We start from the raw sequence: 19,890 nt of genomic DNA, 5'->3' as shown, positions 1-19,890 counted from the left end.
AGTTAAGTAAATGTGTAAATTATATTTTCTTAAACAGGAACTGAAAACATAAACACAACATTGATCATTTATTATCCAAAGTGCAACTGCGAGACTGAAAGGCTTTAAGACACAAGGCCTAAGATATATAGATCATAGGAGGACTTTGTAGGTGTGGTTGATCAGATATGATTGAGGTTGCTAGTTTTAAAATAATAGTGAACCAAGTTATGAAACAAAAACGATACATCTCAGTTTTTAAATTAAATCTTCCAAAAACTTGATGGTAGTAATAAAGGTGCTGATGTGACATCGAGCCCTGCACCACAATGGACTTTAAATATATATGTATTTACTATTTTTGTCATATATTATATAAAAATATATATATATTAATCACATTGAAACATACTAAATCGTACTTAAAGAAGTGTATTGCATTTACATAAGAAGATACAAATCTGCTCTGTTTCCCTGAATTCATGAGATTATATCTCCAAATTACAAGATAGCTTTTCATGACAAAGTTGATTTTGATCTGTGTTTTCGTAATTCTGAGACAATTTTCTTGTAAATTCAGGAAAACAAGAAATTGAATTATCTCGTGAATTAAAACACTTCTGTAGAAACATACTCGCCTGTTTCAGATGTGATGCTTTATATTCAACAGACTATCTGTCACACATTTTATATGACTCCACTGAACACCTAAACACACTCATTTATTTTTTTGCATTAATTGTGGTGCATAATCTCCATTCAGCACTCTAAGATAAATAACAAGTGAAACATTGTCTTACCATAAACTCTCAGTGTGGTTCTGCCATCAAACTCCTTGGTTACAGCTGTAATCCTGACTGTGTATTCTCCACTGTCACTGAGAGACAGACTCCTGAGCTCCAGAGATCCAGTGGAGGGGAAGAAGGTGATTCTTCCCTCATATTCAGGAGAAGTGGTGTTTTGAATATTTGAAATGATTATATTTTTGTCCCCAAACCTCCAGCTAATTGATAGAAATGGACTCTCTGGTAGATTCATTGTGGTAAACATCACTGTCTCTCCAACAGCTCCATTCAGAGGACCATCTGGTAACAAACCAACTCCACTAGTTAAACCTGGAAGACACAGAAACATTTCAGAAAATGACTTGAAGGGGATTGTGATAATAGCAATTATTCCACAGCATCTGATAGAGATTCAAAGTAAAAAAGGCCGTCTGTTCTTAATGAAGGAAATCATTTCTGCTTTTTGTAGAGGTTAAAGTCAAACTTGAATCAATGATTAACACAAGGCTGGTTTCAGGTCTTTTGTTGTAATGTAATGCAGTGCTTTTATTATTTGATGCTTTCTCTTTCAAAACCCAAACATTGACATGTCCATTAAGGAAAATACAAAAAGAACAGTTGCTCAAACACTTTCAGATAGCCTGCGATATACAGTACATGTTTTTTTTACATTAGGTTAAAGTTTCTATTCATAATATCTACATTGACAGAAGATAATTATTTCCTTGAAAGTAAATTGTTCTCTGGTCGTGCATTTGATATACTGAATATTAGTGTCACCAATAAAAGTACAATTAAATCAGATTAGTTAAATGTTCTTAAATCTTGTTTTTTAGCCAGGCTGGACTGAGTTTGAACTGTTTGCCAACTACTTTGAAGCAAGCAGATATTTTTCCAGCCATGGGATCTACATGATGTTATTTCCTAAAACAAATGATAAATACCAGTTTATGTGACAAAATATTTCTTTGTGTTCTTGATGGAAAATCTTCATGTATGTGCTGTATCATGGTGATAGCTTACCTGAAAAGACTCCCAGGAGGATGCTGATCACAGCTTTTTCCATTTTTTCGAACGTCCCGTCAAGTATAACAGAGAAAAGAGTGATGTTTCACACTTCTGGCCGAGCCCTAAAGGATGAGTGAGTATCAGAATGTGGATTTTGATTATGATGGTCGTATAAGGAAGTAATGTCTAATGTGTTTTGTGTTAATATGTCTGCATCAGGAGTGAATTAATCATTTACCTAATTTGAACTTTGAAACAGCAAAGCAGTGGAGAAAACACCCGTTGACAAAGAGAAGGTGATGATATGCATAACTGCAGCATTAAGTGTAGAGGAAATGGTCCTAAGGGGGCTTGATGGCATTGGGTCTGGAGGACAGGTGGTGGGCCGAGAGTCTAATACAGGCTGAGACACTTTGTCCTCGGTCAGAGGGTTGAATGAGGTGAGTGAGGTAATTGTTAATGCCAAAATATGAGGCAAACATGTCTGGTGTCAGCCGAGTGGAGGGTGGAGGAGGAGGTGAGTGGAGGAGTGATGATAGTGGGTATTAAAATTTCTCAAGTTCTTAAGATTGTGCCTAAGACTCAAAAATCAAAGAGATGACAGGGGTTGCAGTTTCAAGGATTTATTTCCCATCCAAAGCCATGGTTTCTGTGGTATCAACGACACATTTTCCAAATTAATAATATAAACTAATCACGAAACTATGAACAAACAATTACCATCTTGATTAAATTAATAGTTAACTCAAACAGATTCAAGAAACAGGTCTTGCTCAGGAACGCATGGCAGAGGTAGTGGATGGAGATCGTAGAGATCTACAGCTTTGAGTTGAGGCTGTAGGCACACCTACAATAATCCATCCTGCAGGACATTGAGTGGATGTGACAACTCTGTCCACCAGAGGTCGCTCTTAAAACGGATTACATCAGACCCTAGACATCAAACTAAACTCCTATGCAATACATAATGATTTCTGTTACATTTTTATGGATGTCTTTCATTAAACCAAATTTAATAAAACGATTGGAACAGATCGATGCATATTGGCAACATTATAAACTATAAAATGTAACAATCCTTGATACATAAAGACAATACTGTACAGTTTGTGTGATTTATATGATTTTATAATTTTATTTAACAAAATAATCCTGACGGATTAGATTAATACCAGAAAATGTAATCAATAAAGTAAACGGCCGGCGATAAGAACTACAAACGGGCGCATGACACATGACATCAAATAATGACGTATTGATAATCGTCACTTGTGAGCGACCTCTTTATTAGATCTTTCAGGGGGTATTTACTGATGTTTTTTAAGGTTGGTTGCAAAAACACATCTTAAATCTGTGTTAACCAAAGATCCCATTCCAGGAATCTAAGCAAAAACACATTCAAAAAGCCCATTATGCTGCATTATGGTCTGCCAGTGTGCTGCTGACATGCGCAATCGTGCAGTCACGCCCACTGTCGGTTTAAAGGCCAATTCAACGCCACCGCCACCGCCCCCCTCCTCTCCCTCCTCTCCGTAGACTCAAATTTTAAATCCCTTTTTGATACACTTATGTTTGACCTAGAATCCCCAAATTTTCACCAGTTGTTCGTGAGATTGGGAACTGTCACCAAAACAAAAAACTTCATAGGTCTCTTCTAAGAGATTTTGTGAGCCTACAAGTCACTTAAGGCCCCACTCTCAATTTGCCAAACCTTTCACAATTGAAACACTTGTGTTTCTATTTTTGTGTTAAAAAGCGTGAAAATGTTCCAAAAGACAGAGGGTCATTCCCCACTATATGCTGAATGCTTTGTGAACAAGACTGATGTTAAAAACTCCGTTTAAAGGTGCTTAAAAGAGCTAATTTGACCATTTGAGGCCTAGCAGAGACATGAAGCCTTTTGACCTGTTCAACCCTGTTGCTCTGTGAAAGACATTAAACTGAATATTAAAACAATGAATGATGACAAATTAGATTAACTCTTCTATAAGGAAAGAAGGATAAAAAAAGTACTCGGATGAATTAATATGGACAAGAGCATAAGAGATTTTTACTTTTAGTCATTATTCTAAACCAAGCACTAAAGGCTGTCCTCCAAGCATATAGTTCCTCAGATTTTATGATATACTTAAACCAAAACAAACAAACAAAATAAAAAATAAAAAACACAAAAAAAAACATTTTATGTACTGGGCTTTGAAAGAGCTCTATGAAAGTATGACTGCCTATGAAATGAGAATATTTAAGTTTTTGGTTTAGAGCTGAACGACATACATCGTTGGAAAGGTCTCATCCTGGAGAGTAATATATGTGAAGATGAGGTTTCAACATGACCCCTGTTTTGAAATAATGCCCTTTGAACCTTGACCCAAGGACATGTTTGAAGGCTTATACCTCAGCAACAAAAGGGGCTACAGACATGGGAAAACTGTTTTAGAGAGGTCTTGGAACAAAGTATCATGTGAGGGTAGTCAGCTCACCAAAACAACAGGGGGAGCTGCTATATATGGTTATATGGACACTTAAGCCTCAAACTATCTTAAAATGTTGCATTTTCCACCAAAAATAGAAGGGATGTCTGCCATGTTTTTTTTTTTCGCCAGGGTAAAACTGGACAGTCACGTGACCTGAGGTATGCCTATACAAAAGAATAGACAAAATGAAACATAGACAATTTTAGAGCCCTTATTGTGAAACTACTACGTTTTGCGCTGTGGACCAACGTAGGTATTACACATTTTGATATGAGACTGGGTTGATTAAACCAATCCCCAAATCTTAAAAAAATTATCTTAGGATACCACTCAATTACAAGGGTATAAGTCTTATTAGTTGTATAAAATTGTATTCTTCTATTTTAAAATGCAGACTAGTTGACCACCTTGAGAGAACAGGTGTTCTGGTGGATGAGCAAAATGGATTCAGAAAAGCTAGAGCATGTATTGATCATGTATATGTAGTCACCTCAATAATACGTGCTAGAATGAAGGAAAAGAGATCAACATTTGCTTGTTTCATTGATTACAAGAAGGCGTTTGACTGGATAAATAGGGAGCTTCTACAATATAGGTTAAGTGCTGGTGTGAATGGGACATTTTATTCCGCTGTGAAGTGTCTTTATCAAGCACCTGTTGCCTGCGTCCAGGTTAATGAATACACAACTGGATGGTTTCCTCAACAATTTGGAGTGAAGCAAGGAGATGTTTTGTCTCCGACATTGTTCTCTATTTACATCAACGATTTAGCTCTTGAAATTAAAACCTCTGATGTGGGAGTTAAAGTGGTTGGAATATTATTATATGCAGATGATGTAGTTCTACTGGCTGAACATGAAGATGATTTACAGATTATGCTGAATATTGTTGCAGAGTGGTGCTTGAAATGGAGACTAGTGGCAAATGAAGACAAAACACAAGTAGTACATTTCAGGCAAAAATCATTAGTAAGAAGTCCATTTATTTTTAATTTAAGCACAACAGTGCTATCATATGCTGATCAATATAAATATCTTGGCTTGACATTGGATGAACACATGAAACATGAGTGTTTTGACTCAGTCAGCTGGTCGAGCTCTGGGATCTGTACTGAACAAAGTTAAACACTGTGGTAATCTGGGATTTCAGACTTTTACACAACTCTATCATTCATGTGTGTGTCCAGTGTCTGACTATGCTTCTGGTGTCTGGGGGTTCCTGGAACATCTAATTTGCAATTCTGTACATCAGAGAGCTCTGAGGTCCTTCTTGGGAGTCCATAAATCAACGCCAGTCCTCGCTGTGAGTGGAGATATGGGATGGGAGCCTCCAAACATCAGACATAAATGTGAAATGCTTCGGCTTTGGAACAGACTTGTAAAGGTGTCGGATCAGACACTCAAAAATTATTTTTTTATTTGGGATACCTGTCATTGTCACCCATGGGCAAAGGAGATAAAATCTGCATTCCATATGAATAATATGTCCTTTATTTTTCTGAATAAGTTAATTTGCGATATTCAGGAGATAAAGAATAATATGTTTGTTATGTACAAAGAGAAATGGTCTGTAGATATATGGTGCAAACCAAAACTAAGAACGTATTGTCTCATAAAGGATTGCTACAGTGTAGAAGCCCATGCTAAGTTTAATTTATCCCTGAAAACTCACCTCTTCAACACTGCCTACAACCACTAACTGATCAGCTCTTATTAACAGCATCCCAAGCTGAGTGGTTATGGCCTCAGAAAGTTAAAAACGTATTAAATAAAATAATTACCTAAAAGAACAATATATACACTGTATATACAAACATCTGTTTTTATATACTAATATCACTTTTAAAACAGATGTTTACAAAGTGCTTTGACTTCATGATAAAGAAGTCTCTGAGGACAAATTCCTTCTGGTGCTCCATCTTCATGATACATGTATCCTCATGGCACAAGTTCAATTTACCTTCAAAAGACCGCTGAGTTTATATACACTCGTATACCCTTAATGTGTCCTCATATACCATTGATGTGTTCTCATATACCGTACATGTGTTGTCATATACCATTGATATATTCTCATATACCATTGATGTGTTGTCATATACTGTTGATGTGTTCTCATTAACATCTTCTTGTTTTGGTTGTTGTAGTTTATCTGGGAAACAAAGAGCCAAACCTAATAGATTAATATGAGTAGGTAGATATTTACATGATAAGTAAAGGGTGCATTTCAATCAGAGGAATTCTTACCTGTCCCTTTTTGCTGAGGTTTGTTGTTGGCTCTAAAATGTAGAATAAGAACAAATATTAAATATTTCCAGATAGATGCTTGTGATCATCTTAATTAATATTTGTCTATTTGAAAGTACTGTTACTGAGCAAATGATGTTTAATCAATAATCAAGGCTAGTCAGTTCAAATTACAACATCTCTGAACAACAATTCATTAAGAAACAAAAATGTCTGACTTGTTATGATATGAAGTTATTACACTGATTTCTTTATATAAAATGTGTCCTGTCATTGTGTCAACCTGAATCTAGTTTAACATTTTCTGTCTGCTTTTTCCTCTGAACTCACTCGTGTCTTCTCAGATCCCGACTCTCCCTTCTGTTTTGCAGCAATCTTTGTCTTTCCACTACCTCCATTTTTACATCTTCTGAGCTGCACACTTGTGATATAATTTAACTCTCCTCCAGTCGCTTTCAATTTAGCGTTCGAGCAAGGCCCTTTAACGACACAAACCCGTCACTGTGTTTTTAAACTTCTGCCCTTTGTGCCTGCTTCATAAGCGGATAAGTCTTCCTAACTCTCTGGTAGGCTGGCTGGTATAAACTTCAATAGTTTTCTAACAACTAGTAATAATGAACTATTACATTCAAACATACTGGGATGAAAAAACAAGCTTTCCCGGTTACATTTCAAAGACCTTTTAACTTACTTCTTTTTGTAGATAAAGTATCCTGCAGCAGCAGCTCCAGGGATCACCAAACATGCAATTACTATTCCAGCGATACAACCACCACTACAGCTTGATGTTACTGCAGAGAATACTAAGAAAAGAGGAGGACAAGAACATATTCTGTAAACAGGAACTGTGCTATACTAACAGCAGATACAAAGCATTCATTGACTTCCCCTGATTTCTACTGACAGATTATTTATGCACTATGGGTAATGAACCAGATTCAGTTTTAACAAGGTAAATGAATGCTTGGAATAAAAACCACAAAATCTCTCGACCTCTTATCATTAATTTTAATATTATTTAAAGAACTTTAAATCTCACAATTTTAATCTGTAGAAGTGCATTTCTAAATTTGACTATTTTCAGAGAATCCTTCAGTAATATATTGGGGCGCTGATAGCCTAGTGCATGAGCTCCATATACAGAGTCTATAGTCCTCCAAACAGGTGGCTTGTGTTTAAATCTGACCTGTGGCTGCTTTTCCTCATGTCTTCCTCACTCATTTCCTACTCTATCCATTGTCCTATAATAAATACCAAAAGCCCACAAACAATCAATCTTTAAAGCCTCATGAACTGAAAATAGATCAGACACATTTAATTGGTCAAATTGATCTCAAAGACATGTCCCACCAACAGAATCTACAATAAACATCGTCTTGTTACCTGTTACAGTCACTCCATGCGCTGAAGAAGATGATCTTCCAGTTATGATATTCTTTGCTTGACAGGTGTAGTTTCCACTGTCTGACGCTTCAGCGTTCTTTTTAGTGTACTCAGGAGAATTGAGTATCTCTGTCCCATTCAGTAACCAGGTGAAGTTTGCAGGTGGTTCAGACTTGGCATCACAGGTTACTGTGAAGTTGTCTCCCAAAGATATGAGATGCTGGCCTTCGATTTGAGTGTTTTCTGGTCCATCTGAAAAACAGTAATAGTTTATTGACGTAAAAAATCTTAATCAATGTGTAACAGGTAAAAATAAGTTGTGTTTTAATGGCAGATTTGTATTATGACGCTCATTATTTTGAACAGTTAATGAGTACAGTAGTTTGTCACCTACAGTTCACAACCAAGACGTGTTTATCTTCCATGGAGTTGATGGGGTTGCTGATATTACAGGAATATTCTCCTCTGTCTGTTTTTTTTAGACGTTGAAAAGACAGAACTCTGTTGTTATCGTAAAGTATAATGTCAGCTTGATTCAGATCAGATCCATCCTTCATCCACTTTCTGGTAAACACGGAGCCAGCAGCGTCACAGGTTAAGTTGACAGAGTTCCCCTCTATTGCCTCCTTTGATGATGATGTGATAGAAGGATTTGATATTCTCTCTGTTGGACAAAAGATCACAGAAACTTTTTAAATATATGAAGAAGAAAACCACAAATTTAGCTATAGATTAACAATAAATGTAAATATTCAACAACAACAAGGACTTTGAGCCTTTCCATGAAATGTGTTTTCCATCTAATTGAATGCCATTGTTTAAAAGGTTTCACCTCAAGTCTTAATGAAATCTTTTAACCCGTAGTAACATCTCTGCCAGCTTGGGGGGCATTGGAAACAAAACGTAAAAACACAACATTTTTATCAATGTTGGCAAACTAAAATCAAATTACTAGTTAGTTAATGCTATAACCACTCACTATTCATTTCTAAATGATTTTACTGATGTAATGAGCATTAGTATGAATGTAAATACTAAAAATGTGTGATGGATACACTGAGCACAAACCAGAAGGGATGAGCTCAGCTGTCAGACTCACTCTGCATATTTAATGATTACACCTTATCATATCTGATGATTGGTTCTTGGTGCAATGATTAACCAGTGTTGGAGCCTCCTCCCTATTCACTATCAGCACTGGTAAACTGTTTGTTAATTGTTAGCCTAACAAACAAACAAGTTAAAGAAAAAAGGAACTGTTTATTTAAAGTTGTTTTACTTCCTGTTCCCCAGGCTTTTACCCAATCTCTGATTGTGTTATACTATACTGCTCTTACTCTTTACAGAACTTTTAGCTTTTAATCACAGAGGTCACTTTTAATCATCACTTGTCAATTTAACTTTTGCCACTCACTTCACATACTTTCAAAATTGTCCTGTATAGTTCATTTCACTATTTATATTCTTCTTGTATATAACTCCTGTTTTTGTTTTATTTGTAATTATCTGACCTATTCTGTTTTGATTTTGTATTACCTACTTCTCTTCTCTTATTGTTCATTCATCTTTATGTATTCATGTGTGACATTTATTCATTTGTAAGAGTTAAGTAAATGTGTAAATTATATTTTCTTAACAGGAACTGAAAACATAAACACAACATTGATCATTTATTATCCAAAGTGCAACAGCGAGACTGAAAGGCTTTAAGACACAAGGCCTAAGATATATAGATCATAGGAGGACTTTGTAGGTGTGGTTGATCAGATATGATTGACGTTGCTAGTTTTAAAATAATAGTGAACCAAGTTATGAAACAAAAACGATACATCTCAGTTTTTAAATTAAATCTTCCACAAACTTGATGGTAGTAATAAATGTGCTGATGTGACATCGAGCCCTGCACCACAATGGACTTTAAATATATATGTATTTACTATTTTTGTCATATATTATATAAAAAAAATATATATATTAATCACATTGAAACATACTAAATCGTACTTAAAGAAGTGTATTGCATTTACATAAGAAGATACAAATCTGCTCTGTTTCCCTGAATTCATGAGATTATATCTCCAAATTACAAGATAGCTTTTCATGACAAAGTTGAATTTGATCTGTGTTTTCGTAATTCTGAGACAATTATCTTGTAAATTCAGGAAAACAAGAAATTGAATTATCTTGTGAATTAAAACACTTCTGTAGAAACATACTCGCTTGTTTCAGATGGGATGCTTTATATTCAATAGACTATCTGTCACACATTTTATATGACTCCACTGAACACCTAAACACACTCATTTATTTTTTTGCATTAATTGCTGTGCATAATCTCCATTCAGCACTCTAAGATAAATAACAAGTGAAACATTGTCTTACCATAAACTCTCAGTGTGGTTCTGCCTTCAAACTCCTTGGTTACAGTTGTAATCCTGACTGTGTATTCTCCACTGTCATTGAGAGACAGACTCCTGAGCTCCAGAGATCCAGTGGAGGGGAAGAAGGTGATTCTTCCCTCATATCCAGGAGAAGTGTAGTTTTTAATATTTGAAACGATTATATTTTTGTCCCCAAACTTCCAGATAGTGTTTACAAATGGACTCTCTGGTAGATTCACCGTGGTAAACATCACTGTCTCTCCAACAGCTCCATTCAGAGGACCATCTGGCAACAAACCAACTCCACTAGTTAAACCTGGAAGACACAGAAACATTTCAGAAAATGACTTGAAGGGGATTGTGATAATAACAATTATTCCACAGCATCTGATAGAGATTCAAAGTAAAAAAGGCCGTCTGTTCTTAATGAAGGAAATCATTTCTGCTTTTTGTAGAGGTTAAAGTCAAACTTGAATCAATGATTAACACAAGGCTGGTTTCAGGTCTTTTGTTGTAATGTAATGCAGTGCTTTTATTATTTGATGCTTTCTCTTTCAAAACCCAAACATTGACATGTCCATTAAGGAAAATACAAAAAGAACAGTTGCTCAAACACTTTCAGATAGCCTGCGATATACAGTACATGTTTTTTACATTAGGTTAAAGTTTCTATTCATAATATCTACATTGACAGAAGATAATTATTTCCTTGAAAGTAAATTGTTCTCTGGTCATACATTTGATATACTGAATATTAGTGTAGCCAATAAAAGTACAATTAAATCAGATTAGTTAAATGTTCTTAAGTCTTGTTTGTTAGCCAGGCTGGACTGAGTTTGAATTGTTTGCTAACTACTTTGAAGCAAGCAGATATTTTTCCAGCCATGGGATCTACATGATGTTATTGAGAGAAGATATTGATCATTTCCATTTCCTAAAACAAATGATAAATATCAGTTTATGTGACAAAATCTTTCTTTGTGTCCTTGAGTAAGCTGATGGAAAATCTTCATGTATGTGCTGTATCATGGTGATAGCTTACCTGAAAAGACTCCCAGGAGGATGCTGATCACAGCTTTTTCCATTTTATCCAACGTCCCGTCAAGTATAACAGAGAAAAGAGTGATGTTTCACACTTCTGACCGAGCCCTAAAGGATGAGTGAGTATCAGAATGTGGATTTTGATTATGATGGTTGTATAAGGAAGTAATGTCTAATGTGTTTTGTGTTAATATGTCTGCATCAGGAGTGAATTAATCATTTACCTAATTTGAACTTTGAAACAGCAAAGCAGTGGAGAAAACACCCATTGACAAAGAGAAGGTGATGATATGCATAACTGCAGCATTAAGTGTAGAGGAAATGGTCCTAAGGGGGCTTGATGGCATTGGGTCTGGAGGACAGGTGGTGGGCCGAGAGTCTAATACAGGCTGAGACACTTTGTCCTCGGTCAGAGGGTTGAATGAGGTGAGTGAGGTAATTGTTAGTGCCAAAATATGAGGCAAACATGTCTGGTGTCAGCCGAGTGGAGGGTGGAGGAGGAGGTGAGTGGAGGAGTGATGATAGTGGGTATTCAAATTTCTCAAGTTCTTAAGATTGTGCCTGAGACTCAAAAATCAAAGAGATGACAGGGGTTGCAGTTTCAAGGATTTATTTCCCATCCAAAGCCATGGTTTTCATGTTTTCCAAATTAATAATATAAACTAATCACGAAACTATGAACAAACAATTACCATCTTGATTAAATTAATAGTTAACTCAAACAGATTCAAGAAACAGGTATTGCTCAGGAACGCATGGCAGAGGTAGTGGATGGAGATCGTAGAGATCTACAGCTTTGAGTTGAGGCTGTAGGCACACCTGCAATAATCCATCCTGCAGGACATTGAGTGGATGTGACAACTCTGTCCACCAGAGGTCGCTCTTAAAACGGATTACATCAGACCCTAGACATCAAACTAAACTCCTATGCAATACATAATGATTTCTGTTACATTTTTATGGATGTCTTTCATTACAACCAAATTTAATAAAACGATTGGAACAGATCGATGCATATTAGCAACATTATAAACTATAAAATGTAACAATCCTTGATACATAAAGACAATACTGTACAGTTTGTGTAATTTATATGATTTTATAATTTTATTTAACAAAATAATCCTGACGGATTAGATTAATACCAGAAAATGTAATCAATAAAGTAAATGGCCGGCGATAAGAACTACAAACGGGCGCATGACACTGACATCAAATAATGACGTATTGATAATCGTCACTTGTGAGCGACCTCTTTATTAGATCTTTCAGGGGGTATTTACTGATATTTTTTAAGGTTGGTTGCAAAAACACATCTTAAATCTGTGTTAACCAAAGATCCCATTCCAGGAATCTAAGCAAAAACACATTCAAAAAGCCCATTATGCTGCATTATGGTCTGCCAGTGTGCTGCTGACATGCGCAATCGTGCAGTCACGCCCACTGTCGGTTTAAAGGCCAATTCAACGCCACCGCCCCCCTCCTCTCCCTCCTCTCCCTCCTCTCCGTAGACTCAAATTTTAAATCCCTTTTTGATACACTTATGTTTGACCTAGAACCCCCAAATTTTCACCAGTTGTTCGTGAGATTGGGAACTGTCACCAAAACAAAAAACTTCATAGGTCTCTTCTAAGAGATTTTGTGAGCCCACAAGTCACTTAAGGCCCCACTCTCAATTTGCCAAACCTTTCACAATTGAAACACTTGTGTTTCTATTTTTGTGTTAAAAAGTGTGAAAATGTTCCAAAAGACAGAGGGTCATTCCCCACTATATGCTGAATGCTTTGTGAACAAGACTGATGTTAAAAACTCCTTTTAAAGGTGCTTAAAAGAGCTAATTTGACCATTTGAGGCCTAGCAGAGACATGAAGCCTTTTGACCTGTTCAACCCTGTTGCTCTATGAAAGACATTAAACTGAATATTAAAACAATGAATGATGACAAATTAGATTAAATCTTCTATAAGAAGGATAAAAAAAATACTAGGATGAATTAATATGGACAAGAGCATAAGAGATTTTTACTTTTAGTCATTATTCTAAACCAAGCACTTAAGGCTGTCCTCCAAGCATATAGTTCCTCAGATTTTATGATATACTTAAACCAAAACAAACAAACAAAATAAAAAATAAAAAACACAAAAACAAACATGTTATGTATTGGGCTTTGAAAGAGCTCTATGAAAGTATGACTGCCTATGAAATGAGAATATTTAAGTTTTTGGTTTAGAGCTGAACGACATACATCGTTGGAAAGGTCTCATCCTGGAGAGTAATATATGTGAAGATGAGGTTTCAACATGACCCCTGTTTTGAAATAATGCCCTTTGAACCTTGACCCAAAGACATGTTTGAAGGCTTATACCTCAGCAACAAAAGGAGCTACAGACATGGGAAAACTGTTTTAGAGAGGTCTTGGAACAAAGTATCATGTGAGGGTAGTCAGCTCACCAAAACAACAGGGGGAGCTGCTATATATGGTTAAAATACATTTTAACAAATGTATCAATTATTTTTTAAATATCTGATAACATAAATGTGTTAACCATCCAATTAAACTCCCCTGTGTACCCTCAATTAAATATATATTACTTCTTAGGTAAGGGAAACACTGAGATTTGTCTAAAAGACTACAATTCCTCAGAGTCAAGTTATACAGCTTGATACTGAATGGCGCCATAATTGTAGTCTTTTCCGTTTCCAAAAAAAGGTTGTAACTAGGATTATAAAAGGCTTACAAAAGATATATTCACTGAATATGTCACGGATCTCGTGTGGCCCAAGTATTTATTGCATAGTACATATATGATCTATGTTAAAATAAAGTACATGTATCAGTTAATTTCGGATATTTTGACTGTTATTCTAGAAACGTGAATTTTGGTAGTTATGTCTGGCGTTGTGCACAGAGGGAACATAAATAGGGTTGTAAAAAATGTATATCTACCCACTCTATCTAATATTTACTAAAGCCGAATGGGTTTGGTCAAATAATCTAGACTATATATATTGTAAAAAAGTGGTCAAATCAAACCTCTTTTAAAATATATTATTAATCTGTCAGGATTATTTTGTTAAATAAAATCATATAAATCACACAAACTGTACAGTATTGTCTTTATGTATCAAGGATTGTTACATTTTATAGTTTATAATGTTGCTAATATGCATCGATCTGTTCCAATCTTTTTATTAAATTTGGTTGTAATGAAATACATCCATAAAAATGTAACAGAAATCATTATTTATTGCATAGGAGTTTAGTTTGATGTCTAGGGTCTGATGTAATCCGTTTTAAGAGCCGCGAACCGAACGTCCACTTCCTTCCGGTTCGTTGTTGATAGCGTCCATAGCAACCACCATAGCAACAGTAGAAAACGTTTCTCTATCGAGACCTGAAAGAATCTTCGTAGAAACGAACAAACTAAAGATCATAAACATAAACCGAACGAAGATTATGAAGATACAATGTACATTTGTCGCCAGAAAGGTTATCAAAACGACACTTAAGCCTCAAACTATCTTAAAATATTGCATTTTCCACCGAAAATAGAAGGAAGGGATGTCGGCCATGTTTTCTTTTTCGCCAGGGGAAAACTGGGCAGTCACGTGACCTGAGGTATGCCTATACAAAAGAATAGACAAAATAAAACGTAGACACTTTTAGAGACCTTATTATGAAACTACTACGTTTTGCGCTGTGGACCAACGTAGGTATTACACATTTTGATATGAGACTGGGTTGATTAAACCAATCCACAAATTTTCAAAAAATTATCCTAGGATACCACTCAATTACAAGGGTATAAGTCTTATTAGTTGTATCAAATTGTATTCTTCTATTTTAAGCTGCAGACTAGTTGACCACGTTGAGAGAACGGGTGTTCTGGTGGATGAGCAAAATGGATTCAGAAAAGCTAGAGCATGTATTGATCATGTATATGTAGTCACCTCAATAATACGTGCTAGAATGAAGGAAAAGAGATCAACATTTGCTTGTTTCACTGATTACAAGAAGGCGTTTGACTGGATAAATAGGGAGCTTCTACAATATAGGTTAAGTGCTGGTGTGAATGGGAAATTTTATTCCGCTGTGAAGTCTCTTTATCAAGCACCTGTTGCCTGCGTCCAGGTTAATGAATACACAACTGGATGGTTTCCTCAACAATTTGGAGTGAAGCAAGGAGATGTTTTGTCTCCGACATTGTTCTCTATTTACATCAACGATTTAGCTCTACAAATTAAAACCTCTGATGTGGGAGTTAAAGTGGTTGGAATATTATTATATGCGGATGATGTAGTTCTACTGGCTGAAGATGAAGATGATTTACAGATTATGATGAATATTGTTGCAGAGTGGTGCTTGAAATGGAGACTAGTGGCAAATGAAGGCAAAACACAAGTAGTACATTTCAGGCAAAAAATCATTAGTAAGAAGTCCATTTATTTTTAATTTAGGCACAACAGTGCTATCATATGCTGATCAATATAAATATCTTGGCTTGACATTGGATGAACACATGAAGCTATGAGTGTTTTGACTCAGTCAGCTGGTCGAGCTCTGGGATCTGTACTGAACAAAGTTAAACACTGTGGTAATCTGGGATTTCAGACTTATACAAAACTCTATCATTCATGTGTGTGTCCAGTGTCTGATTATGCTTCTGGTGTCTGGGGGTTCCTGGAACATCTAATTTGCAATTCTGTACATCAGAGAGCTCTGAGGTCCTTCTTGGGAGTCCATAAATCAACGCCAGTCCTCGCTGTGAGTGGAGATATGGGATGGGAGCCTCCAAACATCAGACATAAATGTGAAATGCTTCGGCTTTGGAACAGACTTGTAAAGGTGTCGGATCAGAGACTCAAAAAATATATTTTTATTTGGGATACCTGTCATTGTCACCCATGGGCAAAGGAGATAAAATCTGCATTCCATATGAATAATATGTCCTTTATTTTTCTGAATAAGTTAATTTGTGACATTCAGGAGATAAAGAATAATATGTTTGTTATGTACAAAGAGAAATGGTCTGTAGATATATGGTGCAAACCAAAACTAAGAACGTATTGTCTCATAAAGGATTGCTACAGTGTGGAAGCCCATGCTAAGTTTAATTTATCCCTGAAAACTCACCTCTTCAACACTGCCTACAACCACTAACTGATCAGCTCTTATTAACAGCATCCTAAGCTGAGTGGTTATGGCCTCAGAAAGTTAAAAACGTATTAAATAAAAGAATTACCTAAAAGAACAATATATACACTGTATATACAAACATCTGTTTTTATATACTAATATCACTTTTAAAACAGATGTTTACAAAGTGCTTTGACTTCATGATAATGAAGTCTCTGAGGACAAATTCCTTCTGGTGCTCCATCTTCATGATACATGTATCCTCATGGCACAAGTTCAATTTACCTTCAAAAGACAGCTGAGTTTATATACACTCGTATACCCTTAATGTGTCCTCATATACCGTTGATGTGTTCTCATATACCATTGATGTGTTGTCATATACCGTACATGTGTTGTCATATACCGTTGATATATTCTCATATACCATTGATGTGTTTTCATATACTGTTGATGTGTTCTCATTAACATCTTCTTGTTTTGGTTGTTGTAGTTTATCTGGGAAACAAAGAGCCAAACCTAATAGATTAATATGAGTAGGTAGATATTTACATGATAAGTAAAGGGTGCATTTCAATCAGAGGAATTCTTACCTGTCCCTTTTTGCTGAGGTTTGTTGTTGGCTCTAAAATGTAGAATAAGAACAAATATTAAATATTTCCAGATAGATGCTTGTGATCATCTTAATTAATAGTTGTCTATTTGAAAGTACTGTTACTGAGCAAATGATGTTTAATCAATAATCAAGACTAGTCAGTTCAAATTACACCATCTCTGAACAATAATTCATTAAGAAACAAAAATGTCTGACTTGTTATGTTATAAAGTTATTACACTGATTTCTTTATATAAAATGTGTCCTGTCATTGTGTCAACCTGAATCTAGTTTAACATTTTCTGTCTGCTTTTTCCTCTGAACTCACTCGTGTCTTCTCAGATCCCGACTCTCCCTTCTGTTTTGCAGCAATCTTTGTCTTTCCACTACCTCCAGTTTTACATCTTCTGAGCTGCACACTTGTAATATAATTTAACTCTCCTCCAGTCGCTTTCAATTTAGCGTTCGAGCAAGGCCCTTTAACGACACAAACCCGTCACTGCGTTTTTAAACTTCTGCCCTTTGTGCCTGCTTCATAAGCGGATAAGTCTTCCTAACTCTCTGGTAGGCTGGCTGGTATAAACTTCAACAGTTTTCTAACAACTAGTAATAATGAACTATTACATTCAAACACACTGGGATGAAAAAACAAGCTTTCCCGGTTACATTTCAAAGACCTTTTAACTTACTTCTTTTTGTAGATAAAGTATCCTGCAGCAGCAGCTCCAGGGATCACCAAACATGCAATTACTATTCCAGCAATACAACCACCACTACAGCTTGATGGTACTACAGAGAATACTAAGAAAAGAGGAGGACAAGAACATATTCTGTAAACAGGAACTGTGCCATACTAACAGCAGATACAAAGCATTCATTGACTTCCACTGAAATTTTAAGAACTTTAAGTCTCACAGTTTTAATCTGTAGAAGTACATTTCTAAATTTGACTATTTTCAGAGAATCCTTCAGTAATATATTGGGGCGCTGATAGCCTAGTGCATGAGCTCCATATACAGAGTCTATAGTCCTCCAAACAGGCAGCTTGTGTTTAAATCTGACCTGTGGCTGCTTTTCCTCATGTCTTCCTCACTCATTTCCTACTCTATCCATTGTCCTATAATAAATACCAAAAGCCCACAAACAATCAATCTTTAAAGCCTCATGAACTGAAAATAGATCAGACACATTTAATTGGTCAAATTGATCTCAAAGACATGTCACACCAACAGAATCTACAATAAACATCGTCTTGTTACCTGTTACAGTCACTCCATGCGCTGAAGAAGATGATCTTCCAGTTATGATATTCTGTGCTTGACAGGTGTAGTTTCCACTGTCTGACGCTTCAGCGTTCTTTTTAGTGTACTCAGGAGAATTGAGTATCTCTGTCCCATTCAGTAACCAGGTGAAGTTTGCAGGTGGTTCAGACTTGGCATCACAGGTTACTGTGAAGTTGTCTCCCAAAGATATGAGATGCTGGCCTTCGATTTGAGTGTTTTCTGGTCCATCTGAAAAACAGTAATAGTTTATTGACGTAAAAAATCTTAATCAATGTGTAACAGGTAAAAATAAGTTGTGTTTTAATGGCAGATTTGTATTATGACGCTCATTATTTTGAACAGTTAATGAGTACAGTAGTTTGTCACCTACAGTTCACAACCAAGACGTGTTTAGCTTCCGTGGAGTTGATGGGGTTGCTGATATTACAGGAATATTCTCCACTGTCTGTTTTTTTTAGACGTTGAAAAGACAGAACTCTGTTGTTATCGTAAAGTATAATGTCAGCTTGATTCAGATCAGATCCATCCTTCATCCACTTTCTGGTAAACACGGAGCCAGCAGCGTCACAGGTTAAGTTGACAGAGTTCCCCTCTATTGCCTCCTTTGATGACGATGTGATAGAAGGATTTGATATTCTCTCTGTTGGACAAAAGATCACAGAAACTTTTTAAATATATGAAGAAGAAAACCACAAATTTAGCTATAGATTAACAATAAATGTAAATATTCAACAACAACAAGGACTTTGAGCCTTTCCATGAAATGTGTTTTCCATCTAATTGAATGCCATTGTTTAAAAGGTTTCACCTCAAGTCTTAATGAAATCTTTTAACCCGTAGTAACTTCTCTGCCAGCTTGGGGGGCATTGGAAACAAAACGTAAAAACACAACATTTTTATCAATGTTGGCAAACTAAAATCAAATTACTAGTTAGTTAATGCTATAACTACACACCATTCATTTCTAAATGATTTTACTGATGAATGAGTATTAGTATGAATGTAAATACTAAAAATGTGTGATGGATACACTGAGCACAAACCAGAAGGGATGAGCTCAGCTGTCAGACTCACTCTGTATATTTAATGATTACACCTTATCATATCTGATGACTGGTTCTTGGTGCAATGATTAACCAGTGTTGGAGCCTCCTCCCTATTCACTATCAGCACTGGTAAACTGTTTGTTAATTGTTAGCCTAACAAACAAACAAGTTAAAGAAAAAAGGAACTGTTTATTTAAAGTTGTTTTACTTCCTGTTCCCCAGGCTTTTACCCAATCTCTGATTGTGTTATACTATACTGCTCTTACTCTTACAGAACTTTTAGCTTTTAATCACAGAGGTCACTTTTAATCATCACTTGTCAATTTAACTTTTGCCACTCACTTCACATACTTTCAAAATTGTCCTGTATAGTTCATTTCACTATTTATATTCTTCTTGTATATAACTCCTGTTTTTGTTTTATTTGTAATTATCTGACCTATTCTGTTTTGATTTTGTATTACCTACTTCTCTTCTCTTATTGTTCATTCATCTCTATGTATTCATGTGTGACATTTATTCATTTGTAAGAG

At 35.8% G+C, this 19,890-nt stretch overlaps 1 protein-coding gene and 1 long non-coding RNA gene across 15 annotated transcripts in view; one reads left to right on the top strand and one right to left on the bottom strand.

Moving 5' to 3' along the window:
- The window catches only part of LOC132983803 (hemicentin-1-like), a 59,295-nt gene that overhangs the window by 14,046 nt on the left and 25,359 nt on the right, over window positions 1-19,890 (bottom strand). For 10 of the 14 annotated variants that reach the window (XM_061050286.1, XM_061050287.1, XM_061050284.1 and 7 more), the window contains 4 exons: window positions 18,682-18,951; window positions 18,288-18,539; window positions 8,270-8,539; window positions 7,876-8,127 (listed from right to left, as the gene is read on the bottom strand). In XM_061050286.1, the coding sequence (XP_060906269.1) occupies window positions 7,876-8,127; window positions 8,270-8,539; window positions 18,288-18,539; window positions 18,682-18,951 (1,044 nt within the window). Of the gene's footprint in view, window positions 1-5,191; window positions 6,398-6,492; window positions 6,525-7,183; window positions 7,296-7,875; window positions 8,128-8,269; window positions 8,540-18,287; window positions 18,540-18,681; window positions 18,952-19,890 lie in introns of those variants that run through there. The other 4 variants (XM_061050290.1, XM_061050297.1, XM_061050298.1 and 1 more) reach the window with 3 other exon arrangements.
- Window positions 15,723-16,331, top strand: LOC132983811 (uncharacterized). Its single transcript, XR_009674876.1, has 2 exons — window positions 15,723-16,107; window positions 16,143-16,331. It is a non-coding gene; the product is annotated as an uncharacterized LOC132983811 (long non-coding RNA).

Source organism: Labrus mixtus, chromosome 11 (genome assembly GCF_963584025.1).
Source record: "Labrus mixtus chromosome 11, fLabMix1.1, whole genome shotgun sequence".
Taxonomy (NCBI): domain Eukaryota; kingdom Metazoa; phylum Chordata; class Actinopteri; order Labriformes; family Labridae; genus Labrus; species Labrus mixtus.
Note: the sequence above shows the minus strand (reverse complement) of the source record. Positions and strands in the feature narration are given on the sequence as shown.